Here is a 22548-nt window from a genome sequence, read left to right on the forward strand (position 1 = left end):
CAACACTGTATCTGGTTGATTCTGCCTGTACAACAGGCTGACAGTAGTATACACTGCAATACAACATGTACAGTGAAGGAAATAATTATTTGTTCTCTTGTTGATTTTGTAAGTTTGCCCACTGACAAAGACATGGGCAGTCTATAATTTTAAGGGTAAATTAATTTTAATAGTGAGAGAGAGAATATCAAAAATAAAATCCAGAAAATCACATAGTATACATTTATTTGCATTTTGCATAGAGAAATTAGTATTTGATCCCTCTGGAAAACAAGACTTAATACTTGGTGGCAAAACCCTTGTTGGCAAGCACAGCAGTCATCCTTTATTTTGTAGTTGATGATGAGGTTTGTTCACATGTCAAAAGAAATTTTGGTCCACTCCTCTTTGCACATAATCTCTGTCGCTTGGCAACGTGTAGCTTTAACTCTCTCCATAAGTCTTCTATGGAATTAAGGTATGGAGACTGGCTTGTCCTCTTGTACTTCTTTTTGAGTCACTGCTTTGTTGTCTTGGCTGTATATTTTGGGTCTTTGTCATGCTGGAAGACCCAACCTTAACCAATTTTTAATGTCCTGGCGGAGGGAAGGAGGAGGTCACTCAGGATTTTATGGTACATGGCTCCACCCATTCTCCCACTGATGCGGTGAAGTAGTCCTGTGTCCTTAGCAGAGAATCAACCCAAAAAAATAATGTTTCCATCTTCATGCTTGACAGTAGGGACAGTGTTCTTTGGGTCATAGGCAGCATTTCTCTTTCTCGAAACACAGCGAGTTGAGTTAATGCTAAAGAGCTCAATTTTTGTCTCCTCTAAACATAGCATTTCTCCAATCACTCTCAGAATCATCCAGGTGTTCAATGGCAAACTTCAGATGGGCCTGCACATGTGCCTTCTTGAGCAGGGGAACATTGCGGGAACTGCAGGATTTTAATTCATTATGGCGTAATGTGTTATCAATGGTTTTCTTTGGTGACTGTGGTCCCAGCTGTCTTGAGATCATTAACAAGTTGCCCCGGGTAGTTTTATCCTGATCTCTCATCTTCCTCAGGATTCCCCACGAGGTGAGATTTTGCATGGAGCCCCAAATCGATGTAGATTGACAGTCATTTTGTATTTCTACTATTTTCTTACTATTGCACCAACAGTTGTTTCCTTCTTATGGTTTTGTAGCCCATTCCATCCTTGTGCAGGTCTATGATCTTGTCCCTGACATCTTTAGAAAACTCTATGGTCTTTCCCATGTTGTAGAGATTAGTCTGACTAATTAATTGAGCTGTCTTTAATTAAGGTAACGAGTTGATTAGGAACATCTAACTGGTCTGTAGGAGCCAGAACTCTTAATGGTTGGTAGGGGATCAAATACATATTTCTCTATGCAAAAGGAAAATAAATTTATACAATGTGATTTTCTGAATTTTATTTTTGATATTCTATCTGTAACTGTTAAAATTAGCCTACCCTTGAAATTATACTGTTCAGGTCTTTGTCAGTGGGCAAATTTAAAGGGGCTCTATCAGCAAAATTTTGCTGTATGAGTCCCACATATGCGTGAAAAGGCTATTCAGGCACCGCTAATCTTATTTTAAACCCCCGTCCCGTTTTAAAATAAAACTATAAAAACATATATGTAAATCATACCTTTGCATGCACGGGAAAGGGGGGGGGTTGTGCACGATACGACGTCACCTTCTGGCACGCCTACCTCTTCTTTCTTCTTTTGGCGATGCCCTCTGGTCCTGGCTCTTCCCGGCTTCATCTTTATCTTCTTCCGGTGGTTCAAATCCGATTGGTTGAAATCCGGCGCATGCACAGTAGCGCTCCCTCCGGAGCTACTGCACACACGTTCAGGTATGATTTACCTATATGTTTTTATAGTTTTGGTTTAAAACGGGACGGGAGTTTAAAATAAGATTCGTGGTGCCTGAATAGCCTTTTTAAAGGATATTCACGCATATGTGGGGCTCATACAGCAATTTTGCTGATAGAGCCTCTTTAAAAAAAAATCAGCAAGGGATCAAATAATTATTTCCTTCACTGTATTAGTGTCTACTTCTGACCAGCAAATCATAAGATTACTGGTAGAAGTCGCCTAGTAGGACACTAAAAAACATAAAAATTTTTTTTTAAAAAAAACAGCACATAAACATTGTTTAAATTTTTTTTTAAAAAATCCCCCCCGCCCCAAAAAAAGCCCCTTTCCTATATAATGTGAATTATGTTAAAAATAAAATCCATTCATATTTAGTATTGCTGCATTTGGAACAAGCTGTGCAATAAAACAGAAAGCTGCAAAATATGGTATTAAAAGTGATCAGAAAATATGTACCCCAAAACAGTACCAATAAAAAGTTTAGCTCTTCCTGCTAAATCTAAGCCCTAAATAAGCTCATCTTCTTCGGAGTGGCCTGCTGGGGGAGTAGCATACCAGCCAGAGACAGAAATAGTCTTGGCAAGCTGGTTAAAAGAGCCAGCTCTGTCCTGGAGAGCCCTATGGACCTAATACAGGTGGTGGGTGACAGAAGGATACTATCCGTGGTGAGCTCCATGCTGGAGAACAACTCGCATCCCATTTATGAGACCGTGACAGCACTTAGCAGTACTGTCAGTGACAGACTGCTTCACCCCAAGTGTGAGAGAGAGCGCTATCGGAGGTCTTTCCTTCCAATCTAGGTTAGGCTGTATAATCAACCGGCTAAGCGAAGATCACTCCGCACAAAGAACTAAATGATTCTGAAGTCTGTCTTTTTTTCTTTTTAGTTGCTATGAATCCTAGTATCTTTTCTATCTGCTATTCTGAGTTTATTGTATCATCCATGATGCTGTAACACACTGAATTTCCCCTTTTTTGGGACTATTAAAGGACTATCTTATCTTAAACATACTCTGGCAACAGAAAAGTAAAAATACCCCCTCAACTGTTGGAAAATAGTAGGAATTTTGTGTACTCAATGTACTCTTCACTCTTCACTAACTGCAGTGCATTGAAATCTTAAACGCTAATGCTCACTAGGCCCATTGATCAATTATTTTAGGGGTGAAGTTTTCAAAGTGGGGTTTCATACTGGGGGGCAACTGAAAGGTTCTGCAAATGTTGCCTGGTGTCCAAGAATGAATAAATCAGCACTTTAAATGGATTCTACCATTTAAACACTTTTTTTTCTCGTTCACATGTTGGAATAGCCTTAATAAAGGCTATTCGTCTCCTACCTTTATAAGTCGTCTCCGGCCCGCCATTCAGTGAAAAATATGTTTTTTGTTGATATGCAAATGAGTTCTCTTGCAGCACTGGGGACGGGCCTCAGCGTTCAATCAGCATTGGGGGCAGAGGACTCTCCAGCGCTGCCTCCATCTTCTTCTGGAACGAGGTCTTCAGTCGGCTTTCCCTAGGCCCGAGGCCTAGAAGTTAGAAGACACTGCCGGAAGAAGACGCGGTGAGGACCTCGTTCCAGAAGAAGATGGAGGCGGTGCTGGAGAGTTCTCTGGCAGCATTGGGGACGCCCCAAGTGTTGGGAGAGAACTCATTTCCATTCCAACAAAAAACATATTTTTCACCGAATGGCAGGCCGGAGACGAATAGCCTTTCTTAAGGCTATTCTGACATGTGAACGAGAAAAAAAAAAGTGTTTTAATGGTAGGATCCCTTTAAAAGTTGAATTGCGCTCTTTCACTTTTGCTCCCTGCTGTGCACCCAATCAGCAGTTTATGCTCACATAAATGACAGATTTAGGGGCAGTTCACACGAAGTAAACTGGCGCGCAATCTGGCATATATACGCATGTCAGTTTGCACGCTCAAAAAAGATCCCATTCATTTCAATGGGGGTTACGATCGTATACGGCGTGCAATTTTGCGCCCGTAATTTTGCGTCAATGGGGGTTACGATCGTATACGGCACGTAATTTTGCTGCAAAATTACGCACCGTATACGATCGTAACCCCCATTGAAATCAATGGGATCTTTTTTGAGCGTGCAAACTCTGACACGTGTATATGTGCCAGATTGCGCGCCAGTTTACTCCATGTGAACTGCCCCTTAGGTTTGTAAACGTCATGCCACTTTTTCATGAACCCTGAAATGACAGTAAACAGGAATCCTTTGATGACTGATCCCATTTTGGTAACTAAATCACGAAAGAAATTTATCCAGGGGTACAGTGAGCAGTTTTATTCCCCAGGTGTTGCATTAATTTATTTTCCAGAAATGAATGTGCAGCTAATGGTGAAAAGCATGGCACGCCTTCCTTTTTAGACCCTGCGGTGTGCCTAAATGAAAGTTTATTTGCATTTACAACTCTTTTTGTATCCACGTTAGTATACAAAAATAATATAATATATATAATATCCAGTTTTTGATTACTCAAAGTGGACACATCCTATTCGGCACTGAAATGGCATTAATTTAAAAACGAAAATTTTCACTTTGCACATTAAATTTTTGGAAGCACTCTTGGGCTCAAAATGCTCACTATACCAAGTGATATATTCCTTGAGGGGTTTAGTTTGTAAAATACAATCATATTTTCGGGTAAATTTTTATTTTACCTCTAAACCTCTGCAAATACCGGTGAGACGTCCACCCAGACCGTACCTATGGACCTCGGATTTTTGTCTTATTGTTACACTGTTCTATTGCTATATCTATCATGTTTTTCTTTATTTCATTGACCAGCTGGACGCTTTGCTACCTCCTTAGGCCCAGGGGCCTGGGATGTTTATTTGTTATGGCTCTGTACTTTCAGCTCTACTGTTTGCCTGTATTTAGCTTCACTGCGCTAATTTCTGGAGAGAGTGCCCAGATCAAGATCGGTTTTAGGTGCGCTTTCTGCCCCGTTGTTAGTAGCCACGGTACTGGCATGCAGGTGTACGGTTTTGTTCTGTTTGTGTTTTTGATTGTTCTCTGATCTGCCGTGCGTCATCATGCCTCTATGCCCCGATACTTCAGGCTTGTATTTATTGGGTCATAGACCGCTATGGCGTTACTTAAAGTCCTTTCCTGGAATGTGAGAGGTATGGGTAATCCGCGCAAGTCTTCCTCCATTTTTTCCCCAGATTAGTTAAGTGAATCCTTCTATTGTGTGTCTCCAGGAGACCTACTTGGTGTCTGAAAATCTGAAGAGGTTACAGAAACCGTGTTCAGTGGGCTGTCCATTCTACTCATACAACCTTCTCTAGAGGGGTATCTGTTCTAATACATCGTAGCCTTAGGTGGTAACCGGGGGTGGTTGAGAGGGACCCTGAGGGGCACTATGTGTATGTGCAGGCTTGGATTGATTCAATCTTATATGTAATACTGGGTGTGTACTTGCCCCTGCGTCTGACCTTTCTATACTCCAGAAGGCAACACAGTTTGTATCTAGATTTCCTGAGGTAGTGGTGCTTTGTATGAGGGACTTTAATAAAGTAATGAACCATGCTCTGGACCGGTCTTATACCGATTCGGACTCCCTGCCTTCCTTCCGCCCCACCTCCATGACCAGGCTGGTTCTGGAGCTGGGGTGGCAGGACCTTTGGAGGCTTTTGTTTCCTGATTCTAGGTTCTTCTCCTGTCACTCTGTCCATAGGCATGCCCTGTCCCGTATTGATTTTGCCTTTGGGAATGTTGAGGCATGTTCCGTTTTGCATTCAGCCTCTTACTTACCTAGGGCGCTTTCTGACCATTCCCCCTTACTGATAGAGCTGACCTATGGTGACACTGCTAGATTGCATCGCAATTACCGTATACATCCCTTCTGGCTCAAATTATTTTTACCCAATGACAGGATACCTGACCAGCTGCAAGTCTTTTTGGCGGTTAACTCCCCCAATACTTCCCTTCTCTCTTATGGGAGACCACTAAGGCACAGCTTAGGGGTTGCATTAAGTCCTCCATTTCCTTTGTCAAGCGGGAATCTTCACTGCTGGAGGCCAGTCTGGCAGCTCAGTGTACCTCCTTGGAGGCAGCCTATGTCGCCAACCCAACTGACGATACTAGATCCCAGTAGTTGCTGGCTGACAGACAATACTTACACTGCCTGCATGATAAGGCCTGTAGGTCCCTCTTTTTTAATAAGCAAAGATTTTATGAGCTGGGTAACCAATCGAGTAGTTTGTTGGCCCACTTGGTACACCAGAATACTGCTTCCCCTGCCATTCTTTGTGTGCGCTCGGAAACGGGTGCCACGATATCTCATAGCCAGGGCATCCGCGATAGGTTCCACCCGTATTATAGTAGGTTATATACCTCCAACCTCGGGGTTTCTGAATGGGAGATGTCTGACTATCTTGATTCCATCCCCTTTCCCACTTTGTCTGTCGACCAATGTGCTTTTTTTGACTCCCATTTTACTCTGGAGGAGTTGACGGAGGCATTGTCCGGCATGGCAAATGGGGAAATATCTGGGCCCTGATGGCATCCCTATGGAGGTGTACGCTCAATATAAGGATTTGCTTCTTCCTGTGCTGCTGGAGTGTTACAAGTCTGCTTTTGATGGCCGCAGTCTTCTGGCATCCTTTTATGACGCTACCATTATCCTGCGGCTCTTATAGACCTATAAGCTTGTTAAATATTGATTATAAACTTTTGGCTAAAATGCTGGCTAACATACTCAATTTGCTGATTCTGGACTTAGTTCACTCAGACCAAACAGGTTTTATGCCAGGTAAATCCACGTCTGATAATCTTAGACGCGTTCAGGTGGTGGCCCAGATTGAGTCGGTCTCCTCTGGTGATTGGGCGATAGCCTCCTTAGATACAACCAAGGCCTTTGATTCGTTCCTCTTACAGTCCCTACATAAATATGGATTTGGGGAGGCTTTTATTTACTTGGGTGTCGCTCCTGTACCGATTCCCTAGAGCGGCGTTGTCCATTAATGGTTCACTGTCCTCTTATTTTTTGTTGAGTAGGCGTACACGTCAGGGCTGTCTGCTGCCGTTGCTGTTTGCCTTAGCCATAGAACCCTTGGCCATGCTTCTTCGACAGGACCTGGTTTACCAGGGTATAGTTATTGGCTCCCGGGAGGAGAGAGTTGCGCTCTATGCCGACGACCTCCTCCTCTTTTTGTCTGACCCTTCTGTGTCGCTGCCCCGCGCCATGGAACTGATAGATGTATTTGGTAATTATTCGGGCCTGCACACTAACTGGGCCAAATCTTCCTATATGTATATCGGTCATGCTTCAGCAGTGGTGGTGGGGTGGAATGATGTGTGGGCTGCCGGTAGTCTCGTGATTCAAATATCCCGGTATTATACTTCCCAGGGACCATAAGCGGTTCCTTGTTTTGAACATATTCCCTCTCCTCTCCCATTTTAAGACTAAGTTTCAAACCTGGGCTGCGTTACCCCTATCTGTGGCGGGTTGGATTAATCTCATTAAAATGATTGTCCTGCCTAAGTTCCTATATGTATTGAGCCACTCGGCCATGCCCGTGCCCCTCCACTTCTTTAAACAGTTGGATTCCCTGATTACTTCTTTTGTGTGGGGCCTCTAGATCTAAGTTGAGGCTATCCGCTCTTCAGAGACCGAAACAAATGGGAGGTGCATCGGTGCCTCAGGTGCCCGCATCCTTGTGTGGACTTCTGGCATATGATATGGAACTGCCCAATTGTACAGGCTTTCTGGAGGGGGGTGGTGGATCTCCTAGCAGATGTCCTGGGCCGTCCTATCCCATTTTCCCCTGAAATTTGCTTATTTGGCGTCCTGGACAATGAGGCTTGGCACCATCACGTCCGGATCTTTCTTCGGGAAAGTCAATTCTATGCCAGGAAGGCTATTGCCCTTCGGTGGATGGCCCCTCGGTCTCCGTCGGTGTCTCAATGGCGCAAACTGGTTAATTCAATCCTCCCCTTTAACCAAATTATATACAAAGGTAGGGGCTGCCACCAGAAATTTACTAAGGTCTGGATCCGTTGAACCTTATTTGTTGGTAAAATTGTATACTTGCTGACACTGTAATGCCTTTTGCAATTTTGTCTGCTCGTGGTAGAGGGGCGGGGGTGGGATGGTGGCGTGGCAGTTCTTTGATTGTTTCTCTGTGTTGTTTTGTTTCTATGTTTTACCCTTTTTGCTGTTCTGTACATGTTTTTCTTAATTATCCTGTTTATTTTGTTGCATCTCCTTCAATAAAACGAGTTTAAAAAAAACCTCTTCAAATACCCAACAGTTGCTCTTTCACTTCTCATCCCTGTTGTATTTTCAGTCTAGAGATTAGGGATGCATGTAGGGTATTTTTAATCAGGAGACAGAGCAAACTGGAAAGCTTTTCACCGTGCTACAAACTGGAAATGACATATTGCGCACTGAAATTTCAATGTTCATTTTGCACAGCCCATTGTGTCTTTGTTTTTGGAAAGCATTTCTGGGATAAAAATGATTACTATACTCCTTGATAATTTTTTTTGAGGGGTGCAGTTTGTACTTTCCTTTACTCTGGCACCTTAGGGTCTCTGCAAATGCGTCATAGCAACCAAAAAATTATTCTGTCCTGTTGTGGTGTTCCTCACCCTCTGTGCTTTGCTGTGTGTCTAAACAGCTATTTAAATCCACATTAGGAATATTTCTGTACTCAGGAGAAATTGCATACTAAATTGTGAGGTGGATTTTCTCCTTTAAAGGGATTCTATCATTAGAATCCCTTTTTTTCAGTACTACCACGTTAGAATAACCTTAAGAAAGGCTATCCTTCCGGTGATGTTCCTGGTTTTCTTCATATGCAAATGAGTCTCCAGACAGCACAGGTGGCGGTCCCCCTGCACTGAAACAACAAATGGGGCTTCTCCTTTGCTGCCTGAAGACTCACCAGCGATGCCCTTACTCTTCTACAGTCGCACCTCTCCGCCGCATCAACCTGTCGTCCTCTTCCGGCCACACTGTTCACTCGTGTAGCGGCCACAGAAAAATGGCCAACAAGACGTGCATTCAACTCTCCCATCGGGCATAACCGATTACGGACGTCATGTCGGCTATTTTTCTCTGGCTGCTACACGAGTGAACGCAGTCTCACTGGAAGAAGACAGAATGATGCAGTGGAGAGGCGCAGCTGTAGAAGAGGAAGGGCATCACTGGAGAGTCTTGAAGCAGCCTAGGGGGTGCCCCCTGTGTTGCTTGAGCACAGGGATACCGTCCCCTGTGCTGTCAGGAGACTCATTTGCATATGGAGAAAACCAGGAGAATTACTGGAACAGCAGCGCAGAGAATTCTATAAGGTAGTTTCTTAAGGCTATTCTGATGTGGTACTTCTGAAAAAAGGGATTCTAATGAAAGAATCCATTTTAACACCTTGTAAATAATGAAAAGTGAGTGTTTATTAGTAAATAAAAATACATTTTCCATTTTCAAGTCCTACCGTTAGGCTCGATAAATTTAAGGGACGTATTTTCCAAAATGGGGTCACTTTGAAGGGGGTGTCCATTGTACAGGTAGTATTTGTAAATGAGATATGTCACCTGAAATCTATTCCAAAAGAATCTGCTTTTCAAACGACCAGTGGTGCACCTTCTTTCTGTCATACTGCTGTGTGCCCAAACATCCAGATGTGGGTTATTTCCATGCTTGGGAGAAATTACAAATTGAGTTGAATATTTTCTTTTAAACCCCTGTGAATGTGTAGGGCTAAAAAACGTATTATTGATAAAAATTTCACGAACATATTTATGAATTCCTGTGAAATGCCTGAAGGGATTCTATCATTAAAAAACGGATTTAAAACTAAAAGCATTTAGTATTAGCCTTTAGAAAGGCTATTAATCTCTTTCTTTTATTTTGCAGATCCGCACCACCATTTTTGAATTTTCTTCTTTTCTTCTTTATGCTAATTGTGCTCAGAGCACAGCATTGTCATCCATTCCAACTCCGCCTCTGTCTTCTGCTCCTGACGTGTCTCCTCCTCCTCCTCTTCACTCCTCTTCTAATATGAGATCACCGCAAAATGGCCGACGTAAAACCCGACTGCACATGCTCCTTTGCCATTTTATAGTGGTCTCATGTAAGAAGTTCCCAAATGCTGTTTTGAATTCTTTATTATCTAGTTTTGAAAATATGATTTATGGGATGTTTCTAATATATAGGGTTTTAATCCCCTTCAAAATTGAAGTAGCCCCATACAAATGGGATTGAGAAATTTTCTTGTAAATCTGTAAAATCGCTGTTTTCACTTTAAAACCTTCTAACGTCCATAATAAATTGAAGGTTAATAGAGGACCTTACATGCCCTCATCAATGTACGGTATATGTGTGGTAGAAATCGGTCAGTGTGCGGAGCTCAGCGCACTGTCAACTTTTCCAGAATGTACCCTGTGGTGGAGATATTGGTGCTTTTATTTTCGGTACTGGGCTATGAGGAACTCCCTCCTCACTGTACTCTAACATAGCCTTATACCATTGGGGGGTGTTCCTCACATCTGGAGTAGGCCACAGCCCAGGTGTAGATCCTTGGCTCATTACTGGGCCAGTAAATGGCTGCAGGTCCTGTATTGCATTTCAGTTCCATGGGGTGAAAGAGGTGTATGGTTCTGTACTGCAACCCTGAGTCTGGTGAGACAATGTTGCACTATTTTGGCTGTGTGGCACACGTATAGTTAAGATAACCTACTGTTTAGTTAGTTGCTCAGACGAGCAGGTTTATTTATGTATTACAATACTGTAAATTATATTCATATGTTAGATGATTTTCCAATTAAATTACCAAAATTTATGCTTGCAGGTCATGGGAGTGTCAGAGAGAATAGTCCATTTCTCAGAAGCTCTGAGCCGCATTTCAGAGGAAATGACTTCTACGACAGGAACTTGGCTTTATTTGAGGTGAGATTCAATGTACAAACATTTGTTTCCTTACGGTGTAAATATCACTTAGCCTACACGCATGTGACCATGAAATCTGCTTAGCTCTCCCTAGCATCTTCACAATGTATTTCTGCTCCTCATCGGTTAACCTCTGCGACATGTCAATGGCTGTAACAATAAGAAACGTGTCAATAACTAGAAAATGACTACAGCTACGTTAAAAATGAGCAAACCATTGTTTTTCTTGTGCAATTTTCCATGTGTTTGACGTGTCACATGGCCCCAGTGCATTTGCGTGACTGGCGCTCCATTCTCTTTTATGCTTCTGCCGAAACTGTAATCTTCAGCGTCCAACCCCATTGACGTGAATGGCATGCTGTTCACACAGGCAGAGTGGCACCCACTTCTCAAGGAGGATTTGGATGGACTTTCGTTCTCCCGATTGCTAGGGGACCCGGCATTAGGGCCCCCAGTGATCAGACTCTTATCCCCGTCCTGTGGATAGGGAATAAGTGTCCATTTGGCACACCCCTTTTAATTATGATCCTAGAAGAGGGAATAGAAGATGCAAATGTGTCTGAAACAATTAGAAAATGTGGTGTAAAGCATGTTAGATTTTTTTTTTTTTTTCATATTGCTCTTTAAGGGTGCATTCACACTAAAACTGATTCTGAACGTAAAACACGTACAAAGCATTGAAACGAATAGGAAAAAAAAGCAGCCCATTCATTTCAATGGGGAGCGCTCGTATTTCGGCTCCCATTGAAATGAATGGGATCTGCTTTGTACTCGCTGATTCTGAACATGTTTTACATTCAGAATCGGCTCAGCGTATATTTAGTGTGAATGCACCCTAATTGTGAAACATTTACTAACTGATAGTAACTATATCAGATTATGTTAAAAATTGATGACTAAAATTTTGAGTAGCAACTAGTTTTTATATGCCTAACACTAGTTTCACACTTACGTTGGGGTTTCCATACCCCAAGTAGACCAGGAAAACCAATGCACCCAAAAAAAACGTAGAAAGTTGTGCATGTTAGACTTTTCGCTCAGCTTTTTTTTTAAGTGGAATGTGGGACGGACTCCCCAAATGGTCTTCAATCACAAGTGTAAACCTAGTTTAGGTAGTTAAAAAAGTCAAGCGGTGATAATGAAATAAAAAAAAAAACCTATATAAAAATATTTATTATATATATTTTTATTTACATATATATTTTTTTTTAACTGGTAGGAAGAACTGGACATTCGACCTAAAGTTTCTTCTCTTCTTAGCCGCCTTGTAAACTACACAAACATCACACAAGGCGCAAAGGAGCATGAAGAGGCTGAAAGTGGAGAAGGAACTCATAAAAAAGTATTCAAGGTAACATCTTTGATGCATGACTGTTGATTATTTTGAAACCTATCAAATAAATTAATATAGTTTTGTATTATATGTATAGATATGAATGTAGTGTATGTGGCAGGCAAAGATAAACTACAGCCTACACTGTTAATTTTATTTGTTATACAGGTGTATATACCTTTTGAAAAGTATAGAAAAAATGTTCGAGCATGCCACAGTTAAATAAAACGTAAACTTTACTTCATATTAAAAAAAAAAAGGTAAAAAAGGGATATTACATCACCCATTCAGGACACACGATCATGATGATGCTTATGCGTTTCAGGACACATACACATCCCTAAGGGCTAGTTCACACGTAAATTACGTGTGGCTTATTTTGGTCTGGAAAAATAACGCTTCCTAATTAGGAAAGCGTTTTTGGACCTTTGGACGTTAAGCGGTTTTTGGACCTTGCCGCAGTTGTTGGTAAAAAAAACGTCAGGCAGTTTTCCCCTCCCCTAAAGTGAATGGACTGCAAAAAAAAAGTGTCACATTTCTTTTCTGCACGTTTTTTGCGAAAAAATGTGCCAAAAAAGGCAACGTTGCCGGAATGTGGACCGCTGAAAGAGCGGGGATGAGAAGCTCTGCCCACCTGAGACAGAGGACTCCAGAAAGGCTGCATGGATCCTGGTTTCGCCCTGATGGTTCAGGTAGGTGACAGCGGTGGAGTTGTTGGACCGGATTCAGATTGTACGTCCCTGAAGGAGGGAGGTCTAGTGAGAAAAGGCCAAAAAGATGGCCCTCCGTTCTAGCAGGTTGACCTGGAGAGAGGATTCCACCTTGGACCACAGGCCCTGGATGTTCAAGACACCAAAAACTGTCTCCCAGCAGTATAGGCTGGCTTGGTGGAGATGCCAATTGATGGGAAGAAAGGACTTCCCCGGGGAAATTACCGGGAAGAAGAGCCACCAGAGAAGCTCCTGATGGACGCGAAGAGGCAGCAGAATTAGGCAGTCCAAACTGTATGGGAGCCTGTCCCAGTGAGCCAGAATCGCCAGCTGAAGAGGCCATTAGTGGAACTGGGTAAAGGGGACAACTTCAAAGGATGAGACCATCATGTCCAAGAGCCACATGCAGAACTGAAGAGAACAAGGAGCCAAAAAGCCAGGTCCTTGGAGTCTGGGACGTTGACTCTGCACTGGCAGGCATCGAGAATCCTGCCCAGAAATACCATGCACTTTGTCGGCACAAGATAAGACTTTACCTCGATGATGAGACTGCCAAATCGAAGCTGAAGATCCAAGGTGACCTGCAAGCTGGAGAGATTGTCTGCCCTGGAGGGAGCTTTGACCAGGAGGTCCTCCAGGTATAGGATCATGACAACTCCTCTGGAACTCCTCTGACTCCATGGATGCTACCACTGACTGCAGAGACTCCATGCGAAACCTGCGAACATGGATGGACGTGTTGAGCCAGAAAAGGGCGAAATAAGCCGTCCTTCTTGGGAATGGTGAACAGGTTGGAGTAGTAGTCCCAGAAACATTCTGAAACAGGCGCGGGACGATGACACCCTGCCGCTGGAGGTTGGAGACTGCCTGGAGAAGAGTGGCCACACGAATGATGGAAGAAGTTAAAGCGGACGAAAAAATCTTCAGTCTGGGAGGGAGGAAAATTCTATTGAGTAGCTGGTCGACACTTCCTGAACCCAGGCATCGTCTACACTGGCAAGCCAGATCTCCCAGAAGGTGAGAAGACGCCCCCCCCCCCTACCCAAGAGGCCCCAGTAGGGCTCTCCTGATGTCGACCTCTTCGCTTCCCGCATGAACCAAAAGGTCCCACTATACGTGACCAGATCCCAGGACCCTCAAGTGCTCGCAGTCAATGTTCTCATGATTCCCTGGTTGGACTTTTATCTTCTGTCCCTTTTTCCTCCTTTTCCACTTCTCCCTTGGGTCTTCAAGAAGCTCAAGATTTCTCTACATCTTCTGTCCTGGAAGGTTGCCGTTCTGGTGGCCATTACTTCTATCTCCCAGATTGCTGCCTTGTCTTGGCAGTCTCCTTTTTTGGTTCTCGACAAGGACAAGGTTGTCCTTCGTCCTCCACCATCTTTTCTACTTAACATTTCACATTAATGAGGATGTAGTCTTGCCATCTTTTTGTCCTTATCCCAAGCATCTTCGTGAGCGTTCTCTACACTTGCCTGGATGTTGTCCGGGCGGTTCGGAGTTGTTCGGAGTTATTTTGTCTAAAGGTTGTGCTACAAAGTATTAGAAATCCAAAATGAAAGTTGATTCCAGCCAAGTTTCGTGGAAAAATTGAAAAATTTCTTCTTTATTGATTAAAATACCATAATAAAGATGACAGCACACATCTCAAAGGAGCATGGGCGTCAGACTGACGCGTTTCGGATTAATACCTTTGTCAAAGTCTGATCACTTCCGCTCCATGTCTCCCCTAATATAGTGTCTAAACACACCCTGAGACAGGTGATTTAACTCAAGATAACAAACAACATATGTTGATGCAGAGGAGACATCGAGCACATACATAGTTAAAACCAAAAACAAAAAACACAAAAATGATCATGATACACATACAATAAAAACAATAATCCATTGGACATAGATTATGATAAGCATATCCTCACAAAAAATGCCTAAATACAGGATCAACCAACATGAAAAAACCAAAATATGAGACAAATTACGATAAAGACACTACCTAACACAATGATGAAATTTAAAGTACAAAATGTCGTAATATATAAATAGACTATAATAATTTATCTACCTGTATAAACATCCCAGGTCAGCTCACACCAAATCAACTTCCGTGGAATATCCCCACACAGTGAAAGAATGCCCTAATGAAAAAATGGCCACTTCTCCCAACAGAATATGAAAAGTGCGCATGTACCCATATGAACCGCGTGTTCAAATTCCACTTATTCTATTGGATAATACATTCTCATGAATGGGCTTGTGCAACCGGTTAACTCCAGTGGAACATCCCCACAATCGGACAAAGCCCCACTCAAAGATGGCCATTTCATAGGAAAAAAAAAATACAGAAGTGCGCATGTACCAGAATAAATCACATGATCAAATTTCACCTTTCTCATTAGATGATACATTTTCATTGATACTTCTGTGTGCGTTCACAAAATGAAGATGAACATGATGTATCAACATATTCTTTCATGCAGAGGTGTGTCAGGAAACCATGGGATGTTGTTTATTCTCTTGTTGATAGATGAATGATGAAAATAGAAATGTCGAATATCGACCAAATTCAGTAATACTGTTGAAAGTAAGTATAAAATATGTGTAAGTTTACTATGCAACATAATTGAAACAACAATATAGCCCATTGAAGAATATTGATTATACATATTTTTTTATAAGACATAATGTCACACAAGAACCAGATGTATTTTATACCCTATCTTAAAATACAGAACATATCGTATGTGTCCAAACTAGATATAACCATAGGACTATGGAACCGAAAATTTAGTAGATGTAAGATACATCATTTCTGTTATTCATACCCAAAGGGTATCGGGTTTCTAATTTTAGAATCCAATGGACCTCCCTAATTCTCAATAAACGTTCCCAATTGCCCCCCCTAATGGGACACTTCACCAATTCAATACCACAGAATTTTAACCCAGACATATCACTATTATGTTTTTCTTTGAAATGTCTAGATACCCCTGTGTTTTTAAGACTATCAGGATTACTGATGCTACGAAGATGTTCTGAGATTCGTATTTTTAGAGGTCTGATGGTACTTCCTATGTACTGCATTTTACATGTTTGACATTCAATCATATATATAACATATTTACTGTTACAATCGATATGACCTTTTATTTTATATGATTGACATGTTTTCATGTTTGAAAAACTCGATATCCTTGAAGTCCATCTACAGTTTCAATAGAAGGAGAGTTTCTTTCAGCTCTACCGAGAGAGAATCGGAAGGATCTGATACCGGTTCCACTCGGTCACAGGAGAGTTTTTTAGGGGGAACAAACACAAAGAGCCCCTATCAAAGAAAAAAACCCACAGGGCAGGAAGAAAACATAAAAAGACAAACAAGACATCAAACACGGAAAAATCAAACCTAATAGGGGAGTATTCTGATAGGAATGGTTTGCAGACAGTTTGTGATACAGATACTATTCTATTTAAAACAGGCAATGAAAATAATTTTTCTAGTGTGTTAAATCTTTCGTCTTTTACCTTTTCTGACACGTTTGCAATTATTATCGAGAGGCTTGAATTTTGTTCCTATGGAACATTTTGATATATTTGAAACCTTATTAGATGTGAACAAATTCATTCGACTGCTCACGATTAAGAGACATTTCTATGACAAACATGGGTCAGAAAGAGATATGATAACAACTGAGGATTTTTCCGTAACAAATGAATTTAACAAACTATTGTTTGATGAACAGGTTTGCCTTCTGAATCTCAAGAGTTTGGGGAGTAATGAAAGGAGTGATTTGTGTACACCTAATTTCAAGGTGGATGTAAAGAATCCGTTTTTCTATCCCACAAACTCGAGATGTCCAACATTAGACATATTTCAAAATGCTATAGAGAAAGATCTCATGAGACTTTATGATGTACGGAGAACTGAATCTAAGATGGACAATCTGAGTACGGATGAGAGACTGGCTTTAAAAGAATTACAGGATAATGACAATATCACGGTGAAAATGTCAGACAAAGGAGGGCGAGTTGTGATCCTCAATAGGAGCGATTATGTTCAGGCAGCATATACTATATTGAATGATACTGAAACATATCGTGTCCTTGGTGAGGATCCCACTAGGATTTTTTCTCTAAAGGTCAGGTCTCTTCTGGAGGAGGGCCTGAATCATTGTTTTCTTACTGAAAAAGAAATGGAATATTTGTGTGTAGAACATCCGGTAGTTCCCATTTTTCATGGGCTACCGAAAGTGCACAAGGGAGGGGTCCCCCCTCCGCTGAGACCCATCATCTCTGGTATTGGCTCTGTTACCAAGCGTTTGTGTGGCTGGGTGGATCAATTGCTCCAGCCATTAGTCAAATTAACACCAAGTTATATCAAAGATACCAAGGAAATCTTAAAAGTATTTGATGGGTTTCAGTGGAGGGGGGATTTCACCTGGGTCAGCTGCGATGTGGCGGCCCTCTACTCTTCTATACCACACGACGTTGCCATCGCCGCACTCTCCCATTTTTTGTATGTCCATACGGGTTATGATCCAGAATTTAATGAATATATCATCCAGGTCATAGGTTTTTTATTACATCACAATTATTTTATGTTTCTGGACAAATTTTATCTGCAAATAAGAGGGGCGCCCATGGGCGCGTGTTTCTCCCCCTCCCTGGCCAACATTGTCATGGCCTGGTGGGAGGAGAAACATTTATATGACATCGGTAACCCTTTTCGGAACCAAATTTATTGGTACGGTCGTTATATTGACGACGCCTTGTTGATCTGGACGGGACAGGTTGAAGATATACCGAAATTTATAGATTACATCAATAATAATTCCTACAATTTAAAGTTCACTTTTGATATAGGAAAACAAAGTATTAATTTTCTGGACGTTACGTTGATGGGGGATTGCGACGGTGGCGTAGTACGTGTTTGCAATTACAGAAAACCAAGTGCAGGCAATACACTTTTGCATGCACATAGCATGCACCCTAAACACACAAAGAAATCCCTGCCGGTGGGGGAGTTTTTAAGGGTTAAAAGGAATTGCTCAACACAGGAGATCTTTGAGAAGGAAGCCTCAATTGTCAAAGGCAGACTAAAACAAAGGCATTATCCGCGCTGGTCTATTGATAGAGCATATAATATTGCCATGCATAGGAGTAGACAGGAGTTGCTTTATGGTTCACAAAATAAAAAGCAGACAAACAACAACAAGGATGTATATTTTTCCACTAGGTTTAGTGTAGAATATGATGATATAACTCGTATCATTAAGAATAACATACCCATCTTGAATCAGGATCCAATTCTTGGGGAAGTAATCAAAAAGGGATGTAGTTTTATCTCCAGGAGGGGAAAAACTTTGGGAAATTACATCTCACCCAGTCTCCTGGTGAATAATGAGGAAAATAGAAACTTACAGAATATGTGGTTGAATATGGAGGGTTCTTTTAGATGTGGACATCTAAGATGTTCCACATGTAGATGGACTTCAAGGATATCGAGTTTTTCAAACATGAAAACATGTCAATCATATAAAATAAAAGGTCATATCGATTGTAACAGTAAATATGTTATATATATGATTGAATGTCAAACATGTAAAATGCAGTACATAGGAAGTACCATCAGACCTCTAAAAATACGAATCTCAGAACATCTTCGTAGCATCAGTAATCCTGATAGTCTTAAAAACACAGGGGTATCTAGACATTTCAAAGAAAAACATAATAGTGATATGTCTGGGTTAAAATTCTGTGGTATTGAATTGGTGAAGTGTCCCATTAGGGGGGGCAATTGGGAACGTTTATTGAGAATTAGGGAGGTCCATTGGATTCTAAAATTAGAAACCCGATACCCTTTGGGTATGAATAACAGAAATGATGTATCTTACATCTACTAAATTTTCGGTTCCATAGTCCTATGGTTATATCTAGTTTGGACACATACGATATGTTCTGTATTTTAAGATAGGGTATAAAATACATCTGGTTCTTGTGTGACATTATGTCTTAGAAAAAAAATATGTATAATCAATATTCTTCAATGGGCTATATTGTTGTTTCAATTATGTTGCATAGTAAACTTACACATATTTTATACTTACTTTCAACAGTATTACTGAATTTGGTCGATATTCGACATTTCTATTTTCATCATTCATCTATCAACAAGAGAATAAACAACATCCCATGGTTTCCTGACACACCTCTGCATGAAAGAATATGTTGATACATCATGTTCATCTTCATTTTGTGAACGCACACAGAAGTATCAATGAAAATGTATCATCTAATGAGAAAGGCGAAATTTGATCATGTGATTTATTCTGGTACATGCGCACTTCTGTATTTTTTTTTCCTATGAAATGGCCATCTTTGAGTGGGGCTTTGTCCGATTGTGGGGATGTTCCACTGGAGTTAACCGGTTGCACAAGCCCATTCATGAGAATGTATTATCCAATAGAATAAGTGGAATTTGAACACGCGGTTCATATGGGTACATGCGCACTTTTCATATTCTGTTGGGAGAAGTGGCCATTTTTTCATTAGGGCATTCTTTCACTGTGTGGGGATATTCCACGGAAGTTGATTTGGTGTGAGCTGACCTGGGATGTTTATACAGGTAGATAAATTATTATAGTCTATTTATATATTACGACATTTTGTACTTTAAATTTCATCATTGTGTTAGGTAGTGTCTTTATCGTAATTTGTCTCATATTTTGGTTTTTTCATGTTGGTTGATCCTGTATTTAGGCATTTTTTGTGAGGATATGCTTATCATAATCTATGTCCAATGGATTATTGTTTTTATTGTATGTGTATCATGATCATTTTTGTGTTTTTTGTTTTTGGTTTTAACTATGTATGTGCTCGATGTCTCCTCTGCATCAACATATGTTGTTTGTTATCTTGAGTTAAATCACCTGTCTCAGGGTGTGTTTAGACACTATATTAGGGGAGACATGGAGCGGAAGTGATCAGACTTTGACAAAGGTATTAATCCGAAACGCGTCAGTCTGATGCCCATGCTCCTTTGAGATGTGTGCTGTCATCTTTATTATGGTATTTTAATCAATAAAGAAGAAATTTTTCAATTTTTCCACGAAACTTGGCTGGAATCAACTTTCATTTTGGATTTCTTCATCAAGCTCCGAGCCGAGGGAGTGTATTCCGAGCTGAGCTTCTGAATTGGGTGGAGAAAACTATTTGTTGGAGACTGATTTGATGCTGCGATTTGGCTGAGTATAAATCCTGTTCTTTATCCATTTCCTCCATGCATCTACAAAGTATTAGGCTGAGGGTGGCAATACTTTTGTCTGGCCCATTTTTGGAGTTTTGTGTAAAATGATCAATGATTTGACTTTTTTTTTCATTCTCTTTTGTGTTTTTTCATTGCAAGCAAAATAAATGAAGATATTAATACCAGAGAGTTTGTGTTTGCAATCATTTTCTTGAAGAAAATGAGTATTATCTGACAGAATTGCAGGGGTGCCAATATTTTTGGCCAACACTGTACAATTAGAAAATCATAGACTGTTCCTGACAAGTCCCAGACCATAGAAAGTTTCTGCTTTTATGGTCGTATCCATTAGCAACCGATCAATAATAACAGGCTGTCACCACTAAGATAGTTTGAAAACATCTTTAAATCTCTGCAGCATTTTTAACTACTTATATTTGCAAAAAGGTTTAACTTTTAATTATCTATAAATATAGGTATGATTATGTTCATGGAAATACCCTTTTAAGAAGCAGGTTGATGAGAGCGGGGCTCAGATTTCTAAATTTAAAGAGGACCTTTTATTTCCTCAGGCACATGCAGTTTTATATACTGCTAGAAAGCTGACAGTGCGCGGAACTGTCAGAGGGGGTGTTCCTTACTGCCGTTATGTACCCCTGATGAAGAGCTATCGTTGCTGTTACTGTAGCGCTTCACTGTCAGAATGGTGTTTCTGTCAGTCTGTTAGGAATGCTGCTCCTGACAGTAGAGTCTATAGCGGCGCTGTACTGTCAGAGGGGGCGTTACTTACTGCCCAACCCTGATACTCGACCATAGACTAGTTCTGGGTGGGGACATTCCTCCTCAGCGTCATGGCTGGTCAGTACGGAACACCCCCCTCTGACAGTTCAGCGCACTGTCTGCTTTCTAGCGGTATATAAAACTGCATGTGCCCGAGAACATGAAAGGTCCTCTTTAATGCCATCTGATGTTCTGATAAATGACTACACCAGCTTATTAGATTGTGTCTATGAATATCGGAAGATAGAATTAAAGAGCCAAGTTCTGACCTGTATCAGAGATAAGTATGGCACGAGGTTTAGAGGAGCTAAATGTCATCAGGAGATGCCGTTCTGATGGCGGACACCATTCTCAGGTTTTGCAATAGCTGGACTGAGGTGACATTAGACGTCTCAATCAGATATCGTATAGCAAGACTACTACATAGACATCTGGGTACTTGTATCAGTTTCATTATGCGTGACCTGATTGAGGCATCCCATGTCATCATATCCGGTGCCAACTCAGTCTTTTTATCACAAGACCTGTGTATGGCGTCTGAAGTCAGCATGGCAACTAGTGATGACATATCAATTAGCTCCTCTTTTTAAACCTTGTGCCATACTTATTTCTAGCATGGTGGATGCTAGAGAGAAGAACTGTGCTGGAATCAGTTAGGTACTGCTTATTAACACATGCAAAAAACGTGTATTGGTGGAGGTGGCGAAGGATTCTCTTTAAGGCTGAAGCCCCACTTTGCTTTTTTTTTTTTTTTGCAGATTTTGTTGTGTTTTTTTGTGCCAAAGTCAAGAGTGGGATGAGCATATGGCATAAGAGCTTCCTAGATATTTCCCATTCCTTTTTAGCCACTCCTAGGTTTGGCTAAAAAAAAAGAAAGAAACGCAGCAAAATCTGCAACAAAAGAAGCTGCATTTACACAACGTGGAGCCTTAGCCTAAAGGAAGTAATGAGTTATGGCTTATTTCCTTTGTGCACATGCTTTTTTTTCCATATCAAAGTCTGTCCTATAAAATATAAAACAGTGTGGAATTTGCTTGTGTTTTGTATTTTGCTTTCTTTCCTTTTTTTTTGTCTTGCAGTCTCCAAGTATGGGTACACTCATGGGTGTCTACCTTCCATGTCTGCAAAACATCTTAGGAGTAATACTGTTTCTTCGATTGACGTGGATAGTGGGTACAGCTGGAGTAATCCAAACTCTACTTATTGTATTAATTTGCTGTTGCTGTGTAAGTGAACTTTAGTTATACACATATGTAGTTTAGAAATAAATAAATATTGTATGTAATGCACAAAACTTTTACTTGGCTGAAAATACCTTGAGGCAGCATTGTTTTAGGCATGTTTATTTATTTATTTGCTTGCTTAAAATGTTTATAAAGATTTGTATGTGGAACAAAGTTTGTCATTGCTCTGAAGCAATCAGTCAACCCCCCCTGCCCCCACTAATGTCTCTATCATCTTTCCCTGATAGAATGTAAGCCTTTGCAGGACAATCCTTCTAACCCATTGTACCAGTTTGTCACAGTTAGTATTTCTACTTGTATTGTGTATTTTGTGAATTGTATGTTGACACTTAATTGTACAGCACAATGGATTTAATGGTGCTGTAAAAATAAATAATAAAAATAATCAAGCATTCCATATGAAAAAGACATGAGGTTGATGCTATGGAAGTATTTTATTTTATGGCAATCTATTCTGTTCATGGC

At 40.9% G+C, this 22548-nt stretch overlaps 1 protein-coding gene across 2 annotated transcripts in view; it reads left to right on the top strand.

Moving 5' to 3' along the window:
• SLC12A4 (solute carrier family 12 member 4) overlaps positions 1-22548 on the top strand; it is a 154068-nt gene that overhangs the window by 13964 nt on the left and 117556 nt on the right. For both annotated transcript variants that reach the window (XM_075281777.1, XM_075281778.1), the window contains exons 2-4: positions 10679-10776; positions 11996-12127; positions 21919-22065. In XM_075281777.1, the coding sequence (XP_075137878.1) occupies positions 10679-10776; positions 11996-12127; positions 21919-22065 (377 nt within the window). The remainder of the gene's footprint in view (positions 1-10678; positions 10777-11995; positions 12128-21918; positions 22066-22548) is intronic.

The sequence above is a fragment of the Leptodactylus fuscus genome, chromosome 7 (assembly GCF_031893055.1).
Source record: "Leptodactylus fuscus isolate aLepFus1 chromosome 7, aLepFus1.hap2, whole genome shotgun sequence".
NCBI lineage: Eukaryota > Metazoa > Chordata > Amphibia > Anura > Leptodactylidae > Leptodactylus > Leptodactylus fuscus.